A 24,683-nucleotide genomic window follows, 5' to 3' on the forward strand; every position below is an offset into this window, starting at 1 on the left:
GATTCCAGAAGCGGTTTTACCCGGAGATGTACCAGCGGCTGTTCTTGCTATCTGTAGCTCGCTACTAGGCCCCGACTTTCCGCAAGATGTGGTCATAGAACGGGCCCATAGAGCCCTCCGCCCGAAACCCAAGCCCTCCGATCCGCCCAGGGATGTCATCTGCAAGTTCCTAAGCTTCCCGACAAAATCCGCCATCTTAGAAGCTGCCCGCAATAATGCTGACCTGTCTTACGAAGATTCCAGGTTAGAAATTTATCAAGATTTGGCACCTTCCACTTTAAAAAAGCGCAGAGCACTCAAACCCCTGACCGACTGGCTCCGATCCAATAAAATACCATATCGTTGGTCCTACCCTTTTGGACTTGCTTTCTCCTCTGCTGGAAATAAGTTCTTTATCAAGTCCTTCACAGATCTTCAAGCCACCTATGAGCTTCTGAAAGTGGACCCTTTACCGATCGAAAACTGGGAACTTTTTCAGGACCTGCGTGATCTTCCGGATCTCCCCAAGACGGTTCCATTTGAAGTCCTTCGTACCCCGAAGTCATCCAGATCCAAGAAAAGGAACATGCAGCTTACTCCTAGAAGCCTATCTCAGGAACACTAAGTAACACTAAGTAAAACTACAGGAATTCTTACCCTCACATTGTCATTAATGTCTAACCTCTAACTTGAATAAGATTACTAACCTCATGTGATTAACCTGGTATAATGTTATATTGACATCAGTGTTAATATGTTGGTTGCATTACTCAGGTAGACCCATTCTCTCTAAAAATCCACTAGCCTCATTCGAGGTGTTACTCGATCTCCTTACTGGTCTCCAGACCACCTATTCCCCCCACATGTATTCAGCATACCCACCTACGCTGATCTATTGTTTGTTTGTACCCTTATGTTATGTTCTACGTTCTTACCCTGTTCTTCATTCAAGGTATACCATATTCAAACTGACTGCAAGAGATTCCTACAGCATCCTGACTAAGATTGCATGCCTAGAGACAAGACCACACATCACCTACTTTCTCTCTTGGAGGAGGCACTCCCAGCTTAAAGGTAATCCTACTTACACCTCACCAAATGGCTGATCTACACATTGCTTCTTACAATGTTAAGGGCTTTCACTCCCCATCAAAAAGGAGCCAAGTCTTTACCATTCTAAGAAAAGCCAAAGTTGAGGTTGTGTTCCTCCAAGAGACACACTACCGCTTTAACCACTACCCCAATATGCAGTTCTCCTACTACTCAGAATGGTTTCACTGTGGAGGCAACTCGTCTGCATCATGTGGGGTTAGTATAGGGTTTCACAAAAAAGTTCCATTCAAACTCATCGATCAAAAACTAGATCCAGACGGAAGGTTTATCTTCATAAAAGGCTCAATTGGCCAACAAATATATACCTTTGCAAATGTGTACGCCCCTAACTCCAACCAACCCCAATGGTTGTTCAATATAATCCCAATTATTACCCCTTTCAAAGAGGGTATTGTGATATTAGGAGGCGATCTGAATGCTGCACTTTTCCCGCAGTTAGACGTCTCATCCCACAAATCATTCTTATCTAGCAAAGCCCTCAAATCCATCAGAAATAACATTTGGAGTTTAAATCTGGTCGATCCCTGGCGCTCCCACCACCCCGACACTCTTGATTACACATTCTACTCTTCCACCCATGCCACCTATCATAGGTTAGATTACTTATTTATCTCTAAGAAACACCTCCACCTGTGTAGTACATCCACGATAGGTTCTATCCATTTATCTGACCATTCCCCTATTTTCATCCAGATACTAGCCCCCACAAAAAACCCCTCTTGTTTTAGTTGGCGCCTAAATGAGTCCTTACTAGGTTCCCAAGATTCAATAGATCAGATATCCAAACACTTAACAGATTATTTCTCTCTAAATAAAAGTCCAGAAATTTCCGCTAACACCCTTTGGGACGCTCATAAACCGGTCGTCAGAGGCCATTTCATAAGTATTGGTACCTACAAAAAGAAACTCCAAGAAAAAGCCATAGACAAAACCCTCAAAAAAATCCAGAACCTGGAAACTCGCCACAAATCCTCCACCTCTGACCCCCACTTAAAAGAATTATCAGAAAATAGGGCGAAACTAAAATCCCTCCTTTCATCCAAAGCAGCCAAATACTACATGAGTACTAGACACAAGTCTTTTGCTCATGGCGATAAGGCCACCAAATTTCTGATGAGCAGGATTAAAGGGAGAAGGTCCTCCAACTATATTCACCAACTATCTTCACCAGATGGCAAACCGATTTTCTCCCTTTCCCAGATAACTGAACAATTTCGGACCTTTTACAACAACCTCTATAATCTCCCCCCCCCCTGAGACGCCCGTGCAAAGAACATCTGCTATAGGAAATTTCCTAGACTCCTCTAAAATTCCTCATCTTTCCCCCGATCAAAAACGAAATCTGGAAGCCCCATTCACCATTATAGAACTTAAAAATGCCTTGTCGCAAACTCCATCAGGAAAGAGCCCAGGCCCAGACGGCCTTCCTCTTTCATACTACAAAACCTTCCAGGGGCCACTTCTCCCCTACCTCCTGGAAGTCTGCAACCAGTCACTGTTAGGTCATCCCCTCACTAGAGATATGACCACAGCACACATCTCCCTTATACCAAAAGAAGGGAAGGATCCCAAGCAATGCTCCAATTATAGACCCATATCCCTCCTAAACACAGACCTTAAACTCCTGGCTAAAATGTTGGCTAATAGACTAGCTATTCTTCTCCCCTCCCTCATACACGGGGATCAGGTTGGCTTCATCCGCACCAGAGAGGGTAAAGATAACACAGCCAGGGTAATCAACATTCTATGCCACGCCAAAAGAACTTCCTCCCCATTGCTTCTCCTTAGTACGGATGCGGAGAAAGCATTCGATAGGGTCAACTGGCAATACTTAAAATACACTCTGGTGAGGTTTGGCCTTCCTGATCCCTTTGTACAAGCTACTTTTGCCATGTATGAACAGGCGTCAGCAAGGGTACAAGTCAATGGGAACCTATCTGCCCCATTCCCAATAAACAATGGGACTAGACAAGGCTGCCCCCTCTCACCCCTCCTCTTCATTTTAGCACTAGAACCACTTCTCGCTAACATAAGACTGGATGGGGAGATTTCAGGTCTGTGTTTGGGAGGCAGGGAACAGAAAGTTGCAGCATTTGCCGACGATGTCCTAATGATGACAACTAACCCCAAAACCTCCTTACCTAGGATTCAAAAATACCTCAATTGTTTTAGCTTAGCCTCCGACTTCAAAATAAACGCTGGCAAATCCCTAGTACTTTGTATGGGTGTTCCCGACCTCACAAGAAATCTCCTTATGACAGATTCGCCATTCAACTGGTCCTCGGCAACAATTACCTATTTAGGAGTCAAATTGAGCCCAAACATACATGACCTCTTCTCTCTCAACTTTATTCCTCTCAGGGAGTCCATCTTTGAGGCTATTGACAACCTAGCCAGATCTAATCCAACCCTTTCCTGGTTTGGACGCAAGAATCTTCTTACCTCTCTGGTCCTCCCTCGCCTTACCTACCTACAACAAGTACTACCTGTTCCTGTCCCCAAACAATATTACGATCAAATCTTTAAAAAATTCAGGACATTTATTTGGAACGTCAAGAGAGCGAGACTCCCATTCTCTTTACTCACCAAGCCTAGATACGCGGGGGGGATCGGGCTACCTAATCCCGAAATCTATGGCAGAGCTATCCTTCTGACCCGAGCAGTGGCTTGGTTGAGATCCTCAACGCCCTCCCTCTTAGTGGAAATAGAGTTAGATATCTTGAAGAAGTCCCCTAAAGCACTATTGCTTGGCAATCAAACAGTTTTCCCAGGACAATTCTCCCACTACCCAATTATAAAAGCTACACTAGAGGCCTGGAAATGGTTCTCTTCTTCGCACTGTGCTATACCATACCCCTCTCCCCTTCTGACGGTAAGGGATATAGTTGATACAGCTCCTTTACCATTAAAATCTGCAACCTCCCAGGCCCTCAAGTCCTCACCTATACACATAAACACTCTAGCTCTCCCCTCGGGAGAATGGTTAGACACTCAAGCATTAAACTCCATCTTAAACCCGCATCCATGTGATATCTTTACCATAACATATTTAAGAGCCTACCTGAAACAACACATTAGCATAGGGGATTTGACACGACCCATAGTCTGGTTTGAATCAATTATCTCACTTCAATCTACACCTAGGAAACTAATTTCACTAATTTACAGTAAATTACGTCTACCACCCACACTTGCCAAACCTTCATTTGTGAGCAGCTGGGAGAAAGACCTCAACATAGTTTTCTCATTTGATAGCTTACCTAGTCTCCTTGGCTACCCCCACAGTGCCTCACGCTGCGTTCGAATTCAGGAAAACTGTTATAAGATTCTTACCAGATGGTATAATACGCCTGACAAAACACACTTTACTCTGAATCTGCCTCGGACGCGTGCTGGAGGCACTGTGGGGAAAAAGGAACCTTCCTACACATCTGGTGGACCTGTCCCAGCATACACAGATGGTGGATGGAGATTTTTGCATCAGCAAATAAGATCTGTAGATCCTCTATACCACCCTCTCCGCAGCTTGCTCTTTTATCCCTCCACCCTGCAGACCAGAAGATAAAACCACCATACATCTTTATGCAAATGTTAATTGCTGCCCGCCTGTTGCTTCCCACTCACTGGCTTCAAATTCAAGTTCCAACCTTGGAGGATTGGATCCAAAATATGGACCAACTCCACAGGTTTGAAGAACTTTCCTCCTGGGAAATGCGATCTCACGAGACATTTCTCAAAAAATGGTCCCCCTGGTCGAACTTCAGAAACCCAGTCTAGAGAGACGTAAGCATGACTGTCTGTTTTTCCTGGCCCCCAATCTACAGATCTCCTTACCCAGCGAAATCCACTCCTTCTCTAATGCTTGTAAGATTTCATAATATGGTCCCTCACTCCTATGTGTCGTTCAGATGATGTGTCAAAATGTCCAGAATGTATAACTTAGATCCTCGCTGCTCCATCTATACATTTGCATTATAACTGTCTCTTCACTGTCAATAATTGTAAAGGCTTGCATGCCTATATCTTGAAACCTTGTAACCCCTTGTTTCATGTTGAAAAACAATAAAAACTTTAAATCTTAAAAAAAAAAAAAAAAAAAAAACAGGTCTCACATCTCTATTCAACCAAATCTGCACTGTTTTAGCTGGTCAAGTTATTTGTAGTGACCGTAAAAGCAGACTTTTTGTTCTGGGTTGAAAAAGCATTCCCAAATTTGCCATTCTCAAAATAACTAGTTTCTGGTATTTGAGGCCTACTTGAAATCTATCCCAAAAAGAAAATCTTACATTGAAGGTATTGATAGTGTCATTCAGAAAAACCTAAGACACACGCTAGCGTGCTGATAGAAGTGTGATTCTGTGATTAAACCTATACCTGTCACACAGCGCAAAAAAAAACAGGTCTCACATCTCTATTCAACCAAATCTGCACTGTTTTAGCTGGTCAAGTTATTTGTAGTGACCGTAAAAGCACACTTTTTGTTCTGGGTTGAAAAAGCATTCCCAAATTTGCCATTCTCAAAATTGTGGTGAACGGGAACAATGAGGAATACATCTAATAAGGGACGCGGACGCGGACGTGGACATGGTCGTGGTGGTGTTAGTGGACCCTCTGGTGCTGGGAGAGGACGTGGCCGTTCTGCCACAGCCACACGTCCTAGTGAACCAACTACCTCAGGTCCCAGTAGCCAGCAGAATTTACAGCGATATTTGGTGGGGCCCAATGCCGTTCTAAGGATGGTAAGGCCTGAGCAGGTACAGGCATTAGTCAATTGGGTGGCCGACAGTGGATCCAGCACGTTCACATTATCTCCCACCCAGTCTTCTGCAGAAAGCGCACAGATGGCGCATGAAAACCAAGCCCATCGGTCTGTCACATCACCCCCATGCATATCAGGGAAACTGTCTGAGCCTCAAGTTATGCAGCAGTCTCTTATGCTGTTTGAAGACTCTGCTGCCAGGGTTTCCCAAGGGCATCCACCTAGCCCTTCCCCAGGGGTGGACTCACTCAGGCTCCCCCTGCTACCTCTTCTGCTGCTGCCGCCTCGGCCTCTTCTGCTGCTGCCGCCGCCTCGGCCTCTTCTGCTGCTGCTGCCGCCGCCTCGGCCTCTTCCTCCGCCTCTGGAGGAACGTTGGCACCTGCCGCCCAGCAAACATGAGATGTACCACCAACACCACCACCTGCGTCACCAAGCATCTCAACCATGTCACACGGCAGCGTTCAGCTCTCCATCTCACAAACATTTGAGAGAAAGCATAAATTCCCACCTAGCCACCCTCGATCCCTGGCCCTGAATGCCAGCATTTCTAAACTACTGGCCTATGAAATGCTGTCATTTAGGCTGGTGGACACACACAGCTTCAAACAGCTCATGTCACTTGCTGTCCCACAGTATGTTGTTCCCAGCCGCCACTACTTCTCCAAGAGAGCCGTGCCTTCCCTGCACAAACAAGTGTCCGATAAAATCAAGTGTGCACTGCGCAACGCCATCTGTGGCAAGGTCCACCTAACCACAGATACGTGGACCAGTAAGCACGGCCAGGGACGCTATATCTCCCTAACTGCACACTGGGTAAATGTAGTGGCGGCTGGGCCCCAGGCGGAGAGCTGTTTGGCGCACGTCCTTCCGCCGCCAAGGATCGCAGGGCAACATTCTTTGCCTCCTGTCTCCTCCTCCTACTCAGCTTCCTCCTCCTCTTCTTCCACCTGCTCATCCAGTCAGCCACACACCTTCACCACCAACTTCAGCACAGCACGGGGTAAACGTCAGCAGGCCATTCTGAAACTCATATGTTTGGGGGACAGGCCCCACACCGCACAGGAGTTGTGGCGGGGTATAGAACAACAGACCGACGAGTGGTTGCTGCCGGTGAGCCTCAAGCCCGGCCTGGTGGTGTGCGATAATGGGCGAAATCTCGTTGCAGCTCTGGGACTAGCCGGTTTGACGCACATCCCTTGCCTGGCGCATGTGCTGAATTTGGTGGTGCAGAAGTTCATTCACAACTACCCCGACATGTCAGAGCTGCTGCATAAAGTGCGGGCCGTCTGTTCGCGCTTCCGGCGTTCACACCCTGCCGCTGCTCGCCGGTCTACGCTACAGCGTAACTTCGGCCTTCCCGCTCACCGCCTCATATGCGACGTGCCCACCAGGTGGAACTCCACCTTGCATATGCTGGACAGACTGTGCGAGCAGCAGCAGGCCATAGTGGAGTTTCAGCTGCAGCACGCACGTGGATCAGACCCACTTCACCACCAATGACTGGGCCTCCATGCGAGACCTGTGTGCTCTGTTGCGCTGTTTCGAGTACTCCACCAACATGGCCAGTGGCGATGACGCCGTTATCAGCGTTACAATACCACTTTTATGTCTCCTTGAGAAAACACTTAGGCCTCATGCACACGACCGTTGTGTGCATCCGTGGCCGTTGTGCCGTTTTCCGTTTTTTTTCGCGGACCCATTGACTTTCAATGGGTCCGTGGAAAAAACGGAAAATGCACCGTTTGGCAGCCGCATCCGTGAGCCGTGTTTCCTGGCCGTGAAAAAAATATGACCTGTCCTATTTTTTTCACGGCCAACGGTTCACGGACCCATTCAAGTCAATGGGTCCGTGAAAGAACATGGATGCACACAAGATTGGCATCCGTGTCCGTGATCCGTGGCCGTAGGTTAGTTTTTATCCAGACGGATCCGAAGATCCGTCTGCATAAAAGCTTTTTCAAAGCTGAGTTTTCACTTCGTGAAAACTCAGAACCGACAGTATATTCTAACACAGAAGCGTTCCCATGGTGATGGGGACGCTTCTAGTTCGAATACACTACAAACTGTGTACAAGACTGCCCCCTGCTGCCTGGCAGCACCCGATCTCTTACAGGGGGCCGTGATCAGCACAATTAACCCCTTCAGGTGCCGCACCTGAAGGGGTTAATTGTGCTGATCACGGCCCCCTGTAAGAGATCAGGGCTGCCAGGCAGCAGGGGGCAGACCCTCCCCCCCCCTCCCCAGTTTGAATATCATTGGTGGCCAGTGCGGCCCCCCCCTCCCTCTATTGTAATAATTCGTTGGTGGCACAGTGTGCGCCCCCCCCCCTCCCTCCCGCTATTGTAATAATTCGTTGGTGGCACAGTGTGCGGCCCTCCCTCTATAGCATTAACAACATTGGTGGCCAGTGTGCGGCCTCCCATCTCTCCCCCCCCATCATTGGTGGCAGCGGAGTTCCGATCGGAGTCCCAGTTTAATCGCTGGGGCTCCGATCGGTAACCATGGCAACCGGGACGCTACTACAGTCCTGGTTGCCATGGTTACTTAGCAATAGTACAATAGTAGAAGATTCATACTTACCTGCTCCAGGCTGCTGCTGCGATGTTCGTGTCCGGCCGGGAGCTCCACCTACTGGTAAGTGACAGGTCTGTGCGGCGCATTGCTAAATGAACTGTCACTTACTAGTAGGAGGAGCTCCCGGCCGGACACGAACCTCGCAGATCCCAAGCTCCCAGGTAAAGTATGAATCTTTTACTATTGTACTATTGCTAGTAACCCGCTGCCACCAATGATCGGGGGGGGGGGGGGGGGGGAGATGGGAGGCCGCACACTGGCCACCAATGTTGTTAATGCTATAGAGGGAGGGGGGGCCAATGGGGGGCGCACACTGTGCCACCAACGAATTATTACAATAGAGGGAGGAAGGGGGGGGGGGCGCACACTGTGCCACCAACGATTTATTACAATAGAGGGAGGAAGGGGGGGGGGCACACTGTGCCACCAACGAATTATTACAATAGAGGGAGGAGGGGGGGGGGGGCCGCACTGGCCACCAATGATATTCAAACTGGGGAGGGGGGGGGGTCTGCCCCCTGCTGCCTGGCAGCCCTGATCTCTTACAGGGGGATATGATAGTACAATTAACCCCTTCAGGTGCGGCACCTAAGGGGTTAATTGTGCTGATCACGGCCCCCTGTAAGAGATCGGATGCTGCTAGGCAGCAGGGGGCAGTCATGTACACAGTTTGTAGTATATTCTAACTAGAAGCGTCCCCATCACCATGGGAACGCCTCTGTGTTAGAATATACTGTCGGAAATGAGGTTTCACGATCTCACTCATATCCGACAGTATATTCTAACATAGAGGCGTTCCCATGGTGATGGGGACGCTTCAAGTTAAAATATACCATCGGATTGGAGAAAACTCCGATCTGATGGTATAAAAGGGACTCCAGACTTTACATTGAAAGTCAATGGGGGACGGATCCGTTTGAAATGGCACCATATTGTGTCAACGTCAAACGGATCCGTCCCCATTGACTTGCATTGTAATTCAGGACGGATCCGTTTGGCTCCGCACGGCCAGGCGGACACCAAAACGACATTTTTTTCATGTCCGTGGATCCTCCAAAAATCAAGGAAGACCCACGGACGAAAAAACGGTCACGGATCACGGGAAAACGGAACCCCGTTTTGCGGACCGCAAAAAAATACGGTCGTGTGCATGAGGCCTTAGGGCGATGATGGAAGAGGAGGTGGCCCAGGAGGAAGAGGAGGAAGAGGGGTCATTTTTAGCGCTTTCAGGCCAGTCTCTTCGAAGTGACTCAGAGGGAGGTTTTTTGCAACACCAGAGGCCAGGTACAAATGTGGCCAGACAGGGCCCACTACTGGAGGACGAGGATGAGGAGGAGGTGGAGGAGGATGAGGATGAAGCATGTTCACAGCGGGGTGGCACCCAAAGCAGCTCGGGCCCATCACTGGTGCGTGGCTGGGGGAAACACAGGACGATGACGATACGCCTCCCACAGAGGACAGCTTGTCCTTACCTCTGGGCAGCCTGGCACACATGAGCGACTACATGCTGCAGTGCCTGCGCAACGACAGCAGAGTTGCCCACATTTTAACGTGTGCGGACTACTGGGTTGCCACCCTGCTGGATCCCCGGTACAAAGACAATGTGCCCACCTTACTTCCTACACTGGAGCGTGATAGGAAGATGCGCGAGTACAAGCACACGTTAGTAGACACGCTACTGAGAGCATTCCCAAATGTCAGAGGGGAACCAGTGGAAGCCCAAGGCGAAGGCAGAGGAGGAGCAAGAGGTCGCCAACGCAGCTGTGTCACGCCCAGCTCCTCTGAGGGCAGGGTTAGCATGGCAGAGATGTGGAAAAGTTTTGTCAACACGCCACAGCTAAGTGCACCACCACCTGATACGGAACGTGTTAGCAGGAGACAACATTTCACTAACATGGTGGAACAGTACCTGTGCACACCCCTCCACGTACTGACTAATGGTTCAGCCCCATTCAACTTCTGGGTCTCCAAATTGTCCATGTGGCCAGAGCTAGCCTTTTATGCCTTGGAGGTGCTGGCCTGCCCGGCGGCCAGCGTTTTGTCTGAACGTGTATTCAGCATGGCAGGAGGCGTCATTACAGACAAACGCAGCCGCCTGTCTACAGCCAATGTGGACAAGCTGACGTTCATAAAAATGAACCAGGCATGGATCCCACAGGACCTGTCCATCCCTTGTGCAGATTAGATATTAACTACCTCCCCTTAACAATATATTATTCTACTCCAGGGCACTTCCTCATTCAATACTATTTTTAATTTCATTTTACCATTATATTGCGGGGCAACCCAAAGTTGAATGAACCTCTCCTCTGTCTGGGTGCCGGGGCCTAAATGTGTGACAGTGGCCTGTTCCAGTGGTGGATGACGTGAAGCCTGATTCTCTGCTATGACATGAATACAGATTCTGCGCTGACATAAGGCCAGATTCTCTGTTACGGGACCGCTCTCCTCTGTCTGGGTGCCGGGGCCTAAATGTGTGACAGTGGCCTGTTCCAGTGGTGGGTGACGTGAAGCCTGATTCTCTGCTATGACATGAATACAGATTCTGCGCTGACATAAGGCCAGATTCTCTGTTACGGGACCTCTCTCCTCTGCCTGGGTGCCTGGGCCTAAATGTGTGACAGTGGCCTGTTCCAGTGGTGGGTGACGTGAAGCCTGATTCTCTGCTATGACATGAAGACAGATTCTGCGCTGACATAAGGCCAGATTATCTGTTACGGGACCGCTCTCCTCTGTCTGGGTGCCGGGGCCTAAATGTGTGACAGTGGCCTGTTCCAGTGGTGGGTGACTTGAAGCCTGATTCTCTGCTATGACATGAAGACAGATTCTGCGCTGACATAAGGCCAGATTCTCTGTTATGGGACCTCTCTCCTCTGCCTGGGTGCCTGGGCCTAAATGTGTGACAGTGGCCTGTTCCAGTGGTGGGTGACGTGAAGCCTGATTCTCTGCTATGACATGAAGACAGATTCTGCGCTGACATAAGGCCAGATTCTCTGTTACGGGACCGCTCTCCTCTGTCTGGGTGCCGGGGCCTAAATGTGTGACAGTGGCCTGTTCCAGTGGTGGGTGACGTGAAGCCTGATTCTCTGCTATGACATGAAGACAGATTCTGCGCTGACATAAGGCCAGATTCTCTGTTACGGGACCTCTCTCCTCTGCCTGGGTGCCTGGGCCTAAATGTGTGACAGTGGCCTGTTCCAGTGGTGGGTGACGTGAAGCCTGATTCTCTGCTATGACATGAAGACAGATTCTGCGCTGACATAAGGCCAGATTCTCTGTTACGGGACCTCTCTCCTCTGCCTGGGTGCCTGGGCCTAAATGTGTGACAGTGGCCTGTTCCAGTGGTGGGTGACGTGAAGCCTGATTCTCTGCTATGACATTAAGACAGATTCTGCGCTGACATAAGGCCAGATTCTCTGTTACGGGACCGCTCTCCTCTGCCTGGGTGCCTGGGCCTAAATGTGTGACAGTGGCCTGTTCCAGTGGTGGGTGACGTGAAGCCTGATTCTCTGCTATGACATGAAGACTGATTCTGCGCTGACATGAAGCCAGATTCTCTGCTATGGCATGAAGAGACTGATTCTCTGCTGAATTGAAGCCAGATTCTTTGCTATGGCATGAAGAGACTGATTCTCTGCTGACGTGAAGCCAGATTCTCTGCTATGGGACCTCTGTCCAATTGATATTGGTTCATTTTTATTTTTTTAATTTTTATTTTAATTCATTTCCCTATCCACATTTGTTTGCAGGGGATTTACCTACATGTTGCTGCCTTTTGCAGCCCTCTAGCTCTTTCCTGGGCTGTTTTACAGCCTTTTTAGTGCCCAAAAGTTCGGGTCCCCATTGACTTCAATGGGGTTCGGGTTCGGGACGAAGTTCGGATCGGGTTCGGATCCCGAACCCGAACATTTCCGGGAAGTTCGGCCGAACTTCTCGAACCCGAACATCCAGGTGTTCGCTCAACTCTATTTTCCTGTTCTACAAGTGTTAAATTCAAGTATAATAAATACAGCTTTCATATTCTGTTACCAAAAAAACACTTTTCTGGCAATCTACAACATCTGGATTAGTCATTGTGCAATTTAGCTAGAAAAACACACTTTTTTGTCAAAAAACACTATTTTCAGCGTCAACACGTGTGAAATTACAGGCTTATATAATGCTGTCATATTCAGTTGTTAAACAAACATTCGTTTGGGCACAAAAAATTTATTTGGCAGCCTTTGATGCAGATGTCATTGTGAGAAATACCCTTAATACATTTTGGTTATATTCAGAGATTTTAACTACCGCCATTTGGTGCACCAATATTGAATTCAGGCCTACACTGGTTCAGGCCGTGTAAGATACACCCCTAGATAAAGAGGTTTGATTCAGGCATTTGAAATACAGCCATTTTGGGCAAATAAATATTTAATTTAGGCATACACTGGTTCAGGCCCTGTGAGATACACCCTCTACATACAGGGGTTTGATTCAGGCGTTTGAAATACAGCCATTTTGTGCAAAGAAATTTTTTATTTAGGCCTATACTGGTTCAGGCCCTGTGAGATACACCCTTTACATACAGGGGTTTGATTCAGGCATTTAAAATACAGCCATTTAAAATACAGCCTTTTTGGGCAAAGAAATATTTAATTCAGGCCTACACTGGTTCAGACCGTGTGAGATATACCCTCTACCTACAGGGGTTTGATTCAGGCACTTGAAATACAGCCATTTGAAATACTGCCATTTTGGGCAAAGAAATATTTAATTCAGGCCTACACTGGTTCAGGCCCTGTGAGATACACCCTCTACATACAGGGGTTTGATTCAGGCATTTGAAATACAGCCATTTGAAATGCAGCCTTGTTGGGCAAATAAATATTTAATTCAGGCCTACACAGGTTCAGGCCATGTGAGATACACCCTCTACATACAGGGGTTTGATTCAGGCATTTGAAATACAGCCATTTTGTGCAAATAAATATTTAATTTAGGCCTACACTGGTTCAGGCCCTGTGAGATACACCCTCTACATACAAGGGTTTGATTCAGGCATTTGAAATACAGCCATTTTGGGCAAAGAAATATTTAATTGAGGCCTAGTCTGGTTCAGGCCGTGTAAAATACACCCTTTACATACTGTCGTTCCATTCTACTATTAATTAAACACCCATTTAGGGCAAGATCCTAAATTCAAAAAATATGAGGAGAGCGTCAAATAAGGGACGTGGCCCAGTTCGTGGTGCTGCTGGTGGAGCTCCTGTTGCAGGGAGAGGACGTGATCGATCTGTGCCAGCTACACGCGCAAATGAAACCCCTTCCTCAGGTGCGAGTAGGCGACAGAACCTGCAGCGGTATTTGGTCGGGCCTAATGCAGCTCTACGAATGGTGAAGCCTGAACAAGTACAGGTGATAGTAGATTGGGTTGCTGACAGTGGATCCAGTTCCTTCACATTGTCTCCCACCCAGTCTCCTGCTGAAAGACCACAGTTGGCACCTGCAGCCGATGTCCATCAGTCTTTCACCTCACCCCCTTGCAAATCAGCCAAGCAGTCTGAGCCCCAAGTCATGCAGCAGTCTCTTCTGATTTTTGATGACTCTGTTAGCAGGGTTTCCCAGGGCCATCCACCTAGCCCTGCCCCAGAAGTGGAAGAGATTGAGTGCACCGATGCCCAACCCCTTATTTTTAAAGATGAGTACATGGGAGGACCATCGCAGCACGTCTCGGATGATGACGAAACACAGGTGCCAACTGCTGGGGCTTTCGAAAGTGTGCAGACCGACAAGGAATGCAGTGGTTAAGAGTTGGTGGAAAATGATGTGGAGGCCGATGAAGTCCTCGACCCCACATGGAATCAAGGTCATGCGAGTGACCTATGTAGTTCGGAGGAAGAGGCGGCGGTCGCACAGAGCCACCAGCACAGCAGAAGATGGAGCAGGGTGCAAAAGCGGAGCGGCCGTCCTCTAGACAGTACGCCTCCTACTGCCCACCGCAGCAAGAGACCGAGCACACAAAAGCCAGCTCCAAGGAGTTCCCTGGTGTGGCAGTTCTTCAGACAATGTGCTGACGAAAAGACACGAGTGGTTTGCACGCTGTGCAATCAGAGCCTGAGGCGAGGAATAAACGTTCTCACCCTGAGCACAACCTGCATGACCAGGCATTTAAGTGCAAAGCACGAGCTGCAGTAGAGTAGACACCTCAAAAACCAAGAAAGGTCTCTGGTTCTTCCTGTTTCCTCTTCTGCTGCAGTCTCAGCCTCTTCATCCACTTCTGGAGTGACAGTGCCACCTACCACCCCGCAAACAGAGGATCTGACAGCAACACCAACACCTGAATCACCAAGCATCTCCATCTCCCAAACGCTGGAGAGGAAGAGGAAGTACCCCCCTACCCACCCGCGATCCCTAGCCCTGAATGCCAGCATTTCTAAATTACTGGCCTTTGAAATGCTGTCATTCCGTTTGGTGGATACAGATAGTTTTAAAGACCTTATGGCATTGGCTGTCCCACAGTACGTTGTGCCCAGCCGCCACTACTTTTCCAGGCGAGCCATCCCTTCCCTGCACAACCAAGTAGGGGACAAAATCAGGTGTGCACTGCGCAACGCCATCTGTGGCAAGGTGCACCTGACTCTGGATACGTGGACCAGTAAGCATGGTCAGGGACGTTATATCTCCATAACAGCACACTGGGTAAATGCAGTGGCGGCTGGGCCTGAGGCGGATAGCAGTTTGGCGCATGTCCTTCCACCACCGAGGATTGCAGGGCACTTCAGTTTGCCTCCTGTTGCTTCCTCCTCCTACTCTGCTTCCTCATCCTCTACCAGCTCCTCATCCGGTCAGTGTAACACCTTCACCACCAACTTCAGCACAACCAGGGGTAAACGACAGCAGGCAGTTTTAAAACTTATCTGTTTGGGGGACAAACCCCACACCGTGCAGGAGCTGATGAGTGGTTTGTGCCAGTCAGCCTCAAGCCCGGCCTGGTGGTGTGCGATAATGGGCGAAATCTCGTAGTAGCTCTGGGACTAGCCGGTTTGATGCACATCCCTTGCCAGGCGCATGTGTTGAATTTGGTGGTGCAGAGATTCCTTAAAAATTACCCCAATATGTCAGAGCTGCTGCATAAAGTGCGGGCCGTCTGTGCGCACTTTCGGAGTTCTCACCCTGCTGCTGCTCACCTGTCAGCGCTGCAGCATAACTTCGGCCTTTCCTGCTCACCGCCTCATATGCGACATGCACACAAGGTGGAACTCCACCTTGCACATGCTGGCCAGACTGTGTGAGCAGCAGCAGGCCATAGTGGAGTTTCAGCTGCAGCACGCACAGGTGAGTCGCTCGGCGGAACAGCACCACTTCACCACCAATGACTGGGCCTCCATGCGAGACCTGTGTTCCTTGTTGCACTGTTTTGAGTACTCCACCAACATGGCCAGTGCCGATAACGCCGTTCTCAGCGTTACTATCCCACTTCTATGCCTCCTTGAAAAAATGCACCTGGCAATGATGGAAGAGGATGTGGCACAGGAGGAGGAACAGGGCTAATTTTGTAAGGTTTCCTGCCAGTCCTTCCCAATTGGCTCCGAGGGTGGGTTCCTGCACACACAAACCCAAGGTACACAATTGTCCAGCCAGGGCACAGTTCTGGAGGATGAGGAAGTGGAGGATGAGGAGGAGATGGAGGAAGAGGAACCGTGTTCAGAGCAAGGTGGCACCTAGACCAGCTCATGGCCATCACTGGTGCATGGATGGGGGGATACAGAGAACACAGACGATACATCTCCCACAGAGGACAGCTTTTCGTTGCCTCTGGGCAGCCTGGCACACATGAGCGATTACATGCTGCAGTGTCTCTGCAATGACCGCCGAGTTGCCCACATTCTAACTTGTGCTGATTACTGGGTGGCCACGCTGCTGGATCCCAGCTATAAGGACAATGTACCGTCCTTAATTCCATCACTGAAGCGTGATCGTAAGATGCGCGATTACAAGCGCACGCTGGTAGACGCGCTGCTGGTGCCATTCCCACCTGACAGCGGGAGCACAGTGGAAGCACAAGGCGAAGGCAGAGGACGAGGAAAAGGTAGTCCATACAGCTGGGGCACCGCCAGCACCACAGAAGGCAGGGTTAGCATGGCCGAAATGTGGAAAAGCTTTGTCAGCAAGCCACAACAACCAGCACCACCAGCTGATATGGAACGTCTTAGCAGGAGGCAGCATTTCACCAACATGGTGGAGCAGTATGTGTGCCGACGCCTACACGTACTGAATGACAGGTCTGCTCCCTTCAACTTCTGGGTCTCCAAATTGGGCACATGGCCTCAGCTTGCTCTTTATGCCTTGGAGGTGCTGGCCTGCCCTGCAGCCGGTGTATTGTCTGAACGTGTGTTTAGCACGACTGGAGGGTTATATTTCCCAATGTTTTGGGGTGTACCCTAATTTAAAAAATATATAAATAAATTTTAAACCAAAAAGCAGTGTAGGCTACCTCCTCCTCCTCCACCGCCACTATCACCTACACCGCCACATCCACTGCCTCCTCAACCTCCTACTCCACATGGACCTGGTCCTCCTAGATCAAGATTATTATTTTCCCTATCCACATTTGTTTGCAGAGCACTTGCCATGCTCTTAACCACATTTTGACAACATTTGCAGCCCTCTAGCCCTTGAAGTTTTTACAGCCATTTTAGTGCTCAAAAGTTCGGGTCCCCATTGACTTCAATGGGGTTCGGGGTTCGGGGTCAAGTTCGGGTCCCGAACTCGAACTTTTTTCCGAAGTTTTGCCGAACCCGAACATCCAGGTGTCCGCTCAACTCTAATTACTGACAATAAATATACTGACTGAGTGAAGGTGGATGCTCTACAAACAGGATCAGTTTTTATGGGGTTATTGTTCTGATGGATCAGAGGAAGGGCAAAATAATCAGTGACGTCAACACAAACTTACTGCTGACACCCTCTCAACTCTGTCGGGGGGGCTCTACTTGTATATGCGTTTAATAGAACAGGTTCTGTAGACATCTACAGGTATGTGGAATCAGCTGCAGATGGTGTAAAAGGAGTGCACTTCTTCTTGATGCTAACATTGACCTATAAAGCTGAGTTCACACTTTAGTTATTTGGTCAGCTTTGGCTCCGTAACTGCCCAAATAAGTGAAATGTGGAGTGATTCTAAGAGCGAAGCCTGTCATCTGCATGTCTTACTGACTCACTGTATTGTTTCACTACCACAGCAGACTCCCTATGCATGTTACTGCAAGGCACAGTGTTCTACACCCCTATAAAGGCTCTCTGTACCCAGGAAATAGACGTTTTTTAGCGCAATTCGCCACTAATAAACTCAGATCGAACCGAATTCTTTCGAAAAATTGGGCGAACGCCCGAATCCAATTTTTTAGAGATTCTCTCATCTCTAATTATAATACATAAACTAAACTTTCCTACATATTACCAGCTGTGTTTAACTTTAGAAATCTTTGAAGAAAGCAGAGATACTGTCTGTCATTACAGTTTAGAAATATTCTGCTTTTCTCATGCTGTTTTCAATCACTGATGCTGTTATAAAACCCTAACTTATGCAGTATTTGATATTCAAAAGGCTTGTTTTGTAGATAGTTTGATAGACCTTTCTTACTATGCTAATATTAAAGTTTTAGGTATGTATATCTACACTATCACTAGATATTTGTTCAGTATGTGGTTGTATAATGGTTGCAATATTTCATGTAAAACTGCTCTATTTTATTTTATTTTTTTTACATCAAACAGTACTGCTTTAGTTATATGCTAGATCAGTTGTTAACCACTTCCAGACCAGGCCATTTACCTCCTTCCTCACCAAGCTTAAGTTTGTGAATCTGATATATGTCATTTTATGTGGTAATAGATGTGGAATGCTTTATTTAGGCTACTTTCACGCTAGCGGCAGGACGGATCCAACAGGCTGTTCATCCTGTCAGATTCGCCGTGCCGCCGGACCGGCGCTCCGTCCCCATTGACTATAATGGGGACGGGGGCGGAGTTTCGGCGCAGCACGGCAGTGCACGGCGAAAGGCCGCCGGACTAAAAGTACTGCATGTCCAACTTTTTAGTCCGGCGGCCTCTCACCACGAACTGCCGTGCTGCGATGGAGCTCCGCCCCCGCCACCATTATAGTCAGCGGGGACAGAGCGCGGTACGGCGAAATAGCGGCAGGAAGGATCCGACAGGGTGAACAGCCTGTTGGATCCGTCCTGCCGCTAGTGTGAAAGTAGCCTTATCCAAACTATTATAAGACTGTTGTGACACATTGTACGTCATGTAAATGGTAAATTGACTATTTTCTATATTCAAATCTCTTTGCTATTAATAGGGTAGGGTTAAAAACACAGAAATAGTGGCAATTCTGGAGGAGCTGCTCAACCCCTAACACTGTAGCGTGTTTTTCATTGGGGGAGGAGCCCCACCGCATGTGGACAGCAGCAATCGACTATCCCCAGCAAAATATGCATACAATGGAGGATGTCGGCGCGGTCCACATGCACCACAAAGGCATCCTACACAAAATGGAGCATCGTGTGGATGAAAATATAATCATATAAATCACAGAAAGAATGCACCAAACGGATATGCCACTGACTATACTGGCTAGTCATAAATGCAGATATTAAAAGCTGAGACTTTCGCCAATATATTCCTGTCAGGAAAATATCAGAGCCCATCATGCACCACGTCACGGTCACTCAGCATGGCAGAGGGTCCTACCACTGCTCTAACTATGGTGTGAACAAGGTCTGAAGGTGATGAAATCCAGCTCACAGCCAAGCTTCCACACAACCGCCTTTCAGGACAACTAATGCAATGTGAACAAAGCAAGACTGTAAGCCACACCCATATCAGACCCTGTGATGGAGGTTACCAGGTGCAAAAGAGTGTTTGAATGCCAGGTAAAGGCACACACACTACATATCAAACAAGACACAAACACAGAAATATAGTGGCAATTCTGGAGGAGCTGCTCAACCCCTAACACTGTAGCGTGTTTTTCATTGGCTGTGAGCTGGATTACATCACCTTCAGACCTTGTTCACACCATAGTTAGAGCAGTGGTAGGACCCTCTGCCATGCAGAGTGACTGTGACGTGGTGCATGATGGGCTCTGATATTTTCCTGACAGGAATATATTGGCGAAAGTCTCAGCTTTTAATATCTGCATTTATGACTAGCCAGTATAGTCAGTGGCATATCCGTTTGGTGCATTCTTTCTGTGATTTACTGTATATGATTATATTTTCATCCGCACGATGCTCCATTTTGTGTAGGATGCCTTTGTGGTGCATGTGGACCGTGCCGACATCCTCCATTGTATGCATATTTTGCTGGGGATAGTCGATTGCTGAGGTCCACATGCGGTGGGGCTGCTCCCCCAATGAAAAACACGATACCGTGTTAGGGGTTGAGCAGCTCCTCCAGAATTGCCACTATATTTCTGTGTTTTTGTCTTGTTTGATATGTAGTGTGTGTGCCTTTACCTGGCATTCAAACACTCTTTTGCACCTGTTAACCTCCATCACAGGGTCTGATATGGGTGTGGCTTGCAGTCTGGCTTTGTTCACATTGCACTAGTTGTCCTGCTAGGTGTTTGTGTGGAAGCCTGGCTGTGAGCTGGATTACATCACCTTCAGACCTTGTTCACACCATAGTTAGCGTAGTGGTAGGACCCTCTGCCATGCTGAGTGACCGTGACGTGGTGCATGATGGGCTCCGATATTTTCCTGACAGGAATATATTGGCGAAAGTCTCAGCTTTTAATATCTGCATTTATGACTAGCCAGTATAGTCAGTGGCATATCCGTTTGGTGCATTCTTTCTGTGATTTATATAATAACATTCCCCATATCTCGTTTGGTAATGTTATTTTAATTTATTTAGAATGTAAGAAGATTTCGAATTTTTGAAGCATTTTTTTAAATTTTCAAGAAAAGTTTCAAAATCAACTTTAACGAATAGTTCAGTTCTGAAGTCACTTTGAGGAGCTTACATAATAGAAACCACCCATATGCCATTTTAGAAACTATACCCCTCAAACTATTTAAAACTGGTATTAGAAATCTTGTTAACCCTTTAAGTACTCTACAGGAATTAAAACAAAATAGAGGTAACATTTCAAAATTTCCCTTTTTTTTTTGCTGAGTTTCCACATTAATCCATTTTTTCCTGTAACACATTAAGGGACAACAACAACACAAACCTTTCTTATTCATTACCCTGATTCTGCTGTTTACAGAAACACCCCATATGTGGTTGTTACCTGATGTATGGGCACAAAGCAGGGCTCATAATGCAAGGAGAGCCATATGGTTATAGGAGGGCAGATTTTGCTGGAATGGTATTTAGACGCCATGTTGCATTTGAAGTCATCCTACCCCCACAGTGAAAAACCCCAAAGAGTGACCACATTTTAGAAACTACCTCACTTGAGGAATTGTAATGAGCACTTTGACCCAACAGGCATTTCATAGAATGTATAACACTTGGCTGTGAAAATGAAAATATATTTTTTCTTTTACAAGAGAATGGTACTCTAGGCTCAAACTTTCTTATTCACAAGGGATAACAGGTGAATATCACCCCACAATTTGCTACACATTTTATCTTGAATACAGAAGTAGCCCATTTGTGGTCCTATACTGCTGTTTAGGGACACACCAGGACTCAGAAGGGAAAAAGCAGCATCTGGATTTTCTAACAGAGAATTTGCTAAAATGGTTTTTAAGAGCCATAGATTTTTATTATTTTTTGTTGCTGTGTGATTGCTTATTTTTTGTGGGACGAGTTGTAGTTTTTATTGGCAACATTTTGAGGTATATTTTACTTTTTGTTCGCTTTTTATCAAATTTTTTAGGAGATGAGGAGGGCAAAAATTTAAATTTTATCAGTGTTTTTTATTTTTTATGAGGTTCACCACCATTTGGTATGCATGATATGATAACTTTACTAGGCAGGTTGACACAATTATAGCAATACAAAATTTACATACAGTAGTTTTCTTTATGTTTTACAACTTTTGCTTAATAAAATCTCTTTATATTAAAAATCTTTAATGTTTTTACTTTTCTTCCAATGTAGATTTCTGGTGGTTTGCAGGACAGACCATACTTTTTATCTGTACCATTTTTGGGTGCATAAGACTTTTTGATGACTTGATATTTTTTTTGGAGGCAAGGTAATAATAAAGCTGCTTTTGCGCAATTTTTATTTATTTATTTTTACAGTGTTCACTTGATGGTGTAGATTATGTCATATTTTTATATAGCCAGTTGTTATGAATGTGGCGATACCAAATATGTCTATTTTTTTACGTTTTACAAAATAAGAAAATTTTTTGGGGAAAAAAAGAATCGTGTTTTGTGTTGCCAGTTTCTTACAGCCATATTATTTTTTTTAATTCTGTCTATGGTCTTGTGTGAGGGCAATTTTTTTGTAGGAGGTGACGTTTTCATTGGTACCAATTTGGGGTACATATGACTTCATATCTCCTAATATTATGTTTTTTAGGAGACGAGGTAATAACAAATAGCTGTTTTGGTATCATTAATTTTTTTTTACAATGTTCACCTTATGGGATAGATCATGTTATATTTTTATAGAGTTGTGCGTTACTGATGGGGCAATACCAAATATATCTATTTTTTTTCTTTCTATTATTAAATGACAATTGGGGAAAAGGGTGCTTTTTACATTTTAATCTAAAATTTTTATAAAACACTTTTTACAGTTTTTATTTTATTTTAAAATTGTGTCCTCCCCATAAGGTCATACAAGACTATGCTGTATAGCCTCACTGCAGGGCTGATCGAGGTCTAACGAACACCCGGCAGCTCCTGTAGTCTCCCCCCCCCCCTTGTGGCCAGAACAGGAAGCATATTGCTTCTTTAGCTTTATACACAGCGCTTATTCAGCGCTGTATATACATCGATCTAGAAGGCAGGGACACAGAGATACGCTCCCTGACTTCTCTATAGGGAGCCCTGCTGTCACTAAAAGCAGGCCCTCCACTCAGCAGTTGCACGATAAATTCCAACCCCCAGGGCATTGATAGTCAATGGGCGTTTGGGAAATGGTTAAAAGAATGAAAGAATGTTCATCAACTACCTACAGGCAATTGTATGACAGTCTATAATTCATAGAGTATTTTCATTTGCAAGCTACAAACATGCATGCAGAAGTTTTTGAAGTTTATTCCAGAATTACTATGTTTTTCTAACAAATATGCTCATTTAGTTACTTACTTCATGTATATCTTCCCTATGTCTTTCTTCAATTTGAACTCCCTGACTTATTTTTACCATGTAAACAAATCCATTCCTGTTGCTATATACAACCAAACTTCTCATTTAGCTTACGCAGCTTCAGCAATGGTTAACTAGACGGTTTTAAGAAATTAGTTCATATCTACACATACCTGTTGAAGACACACTTTTAAAAAGGTTCTTGTAGAAGAAGAGCTGTTCTTTTCAGTGACTCCCCAATCTGGCTGAGAAAGATTTTTTCTCTATTACCTCCATATACCCTAAAAAGTCCTGTCAGTCTCATGAGGACATTACACTGCCTAATTTTTGAATTATTTTATACTTTATTTTCTTTTATACAGTGATGTTGGCAATACTTTTGCAACAGCATCACCCGTAATAATCATTCTAACGTAATGCTGTAACAGAGTTTACTTTGCTCTCCATTTATAGTACTCTATGTACACCATTAATTTTGCATTGTGAATAAATCTAAACAAAATATAACAATTTGAATTTTTACCTGATTTTATCTCAATGGAAAACTGTGGTTGTCCTTGTAAAATGCTGTAAACCAACCGAGCATTATTTCCATTTGTAGGATCGTCTTTATCTGTAGCTATTACTTGAGTGATGTATGTGCCTATGGACAAAGGTAAACATGATGGATAAATGTAATTTTTCAATTTCAAAAACGGCAACATTCAAAATACATTGTGCTAAAGACAACTGTATGTCTTTTCAAGAGGTCAAACACATTGAAATGGTAAAAGTACATATACAATACTACGTGTACTTGGCAACCTCTAGTGTAAAATATCAACCAAATGTCATTGCGGAATAAATGCATCCTGAGAGTACTTATGCAGAGTATTATACTGTAAAGATAATAGCTACAGGATATAACATATGGGCCTACACTTTCAATTGAAGTAGAGACTACTTGCCATGGAAATCTTGACATAAGCAGTAGTTTATTTAATCATTTTATAAAAGCACTGAGCCTTAGTGAAAATCGGAAGAAGTAATCCAATCATGATTGCAAATGGTGATTAATCATAGACAACATATATCATAAGAAAAAAGGAAAACATAATCATTTTCCTATTCAAAATGTGGCAAATGCACCACTTAAAAGAACATGAAATGTATAGCATGAGTTAATTGAAAGCAAGACTAAATGCAGTCACATGGTACATAAAGGATATACAAAAACACAAACAGCCCTTTGTAAATCCACAATTGTGTATCTACGCAAAATAATGCACCTACAGTACAGACCAAAAGTTTGGACACACCTTCTCATTCAAAGAGTTTTCTTTATTTTCATGACTATGAAAATTGTAGATTCACACTGAAGGCATCAATACTATGAATTAACACATGTGGAATTATATACATAACAAACAAGTGAGAAACAACTGAAAATATGTCATATTCTAGGTTCTTCAAATTAGCCACCTTTTGCTTTGATTACTGCTTTGCACACTCTTGGCATTCTCTTGATGAGCTTCAAGAGGTAGTCCCCTGAAATGGTTTTCACTTCACAGGTGTGCCCTGTCAGGTTTAATAAGTGGGATTTCTTGCCTTATAAATGGGGTTGGGACCATCAGTTGCGTTGAGGAGAAGTCAGGTGGATACACAGCTGATAGTCCTACTGAATAGACTGTTAGAATTTGTATTATGGCAAGAAAAAAGCAGCTAAGTAAAGAAAAACGAGTGGCCATCATTACTTTAAGATATGAAGGTCAGTCAGTCAGCCAAAAAATTGGGAAAACTTTGAAAGTAAGGGCTATTTGACCATGAAGGAGAGTGATGGGGTGTTGCGCCAGATGACCTGGCCTCCACAGTCACCGGACCTGAACCCAATCGAGATGGTTTGGGGTGAGCTGGACCGCAGAGTGAAGGCAAAAGTGTTGGCCACAAGTGCTAAGCATCTCTGGGAACTCCTTCAAGACTGTTGGAAGACCATTTCAGGGGACTACCTCTTGAAGCTC

At 45.9% G+C, this 24,683-nt stretch overlaps 1 protein-coding gene across 1 annotated transcript in view; it reads right to left on the reverse strand.

Annotated features, from left to right (window-relative positions):
- The window catches only part of LOC121001798 (cadherin-19-like), a 379,802-nt gene that overhangs the window by 191,183 nt on the left and 163,936 nt on the right, over positions 1 to 24,683 (reverse strand). The window contains exon 4 of the mRNA XM_040433012.1: positions 23,210 to 23,329. Coding sequence (XP_040288946.1) covers positions 23,210 to 23,329 — 120 coding nt within the window. The remainder of the gene's footprint in view (positions 1 to 23,209; positions 23,330 to 24,683) is intronic.

The sequence above is a fragment of the Bufo bufo genome, chromosome 5, assembly GCF_905171765.1.
Source record: "Bufo bufo chromosome 5, aBufBuf1.1, whole genome shotgun sequence".
Classification (NCBI taxonomy): Eukaryota; Metazoa; Chordata; class Amphibia; order Anura; family Bufonidae; genus Bufo; species Bufo bufo.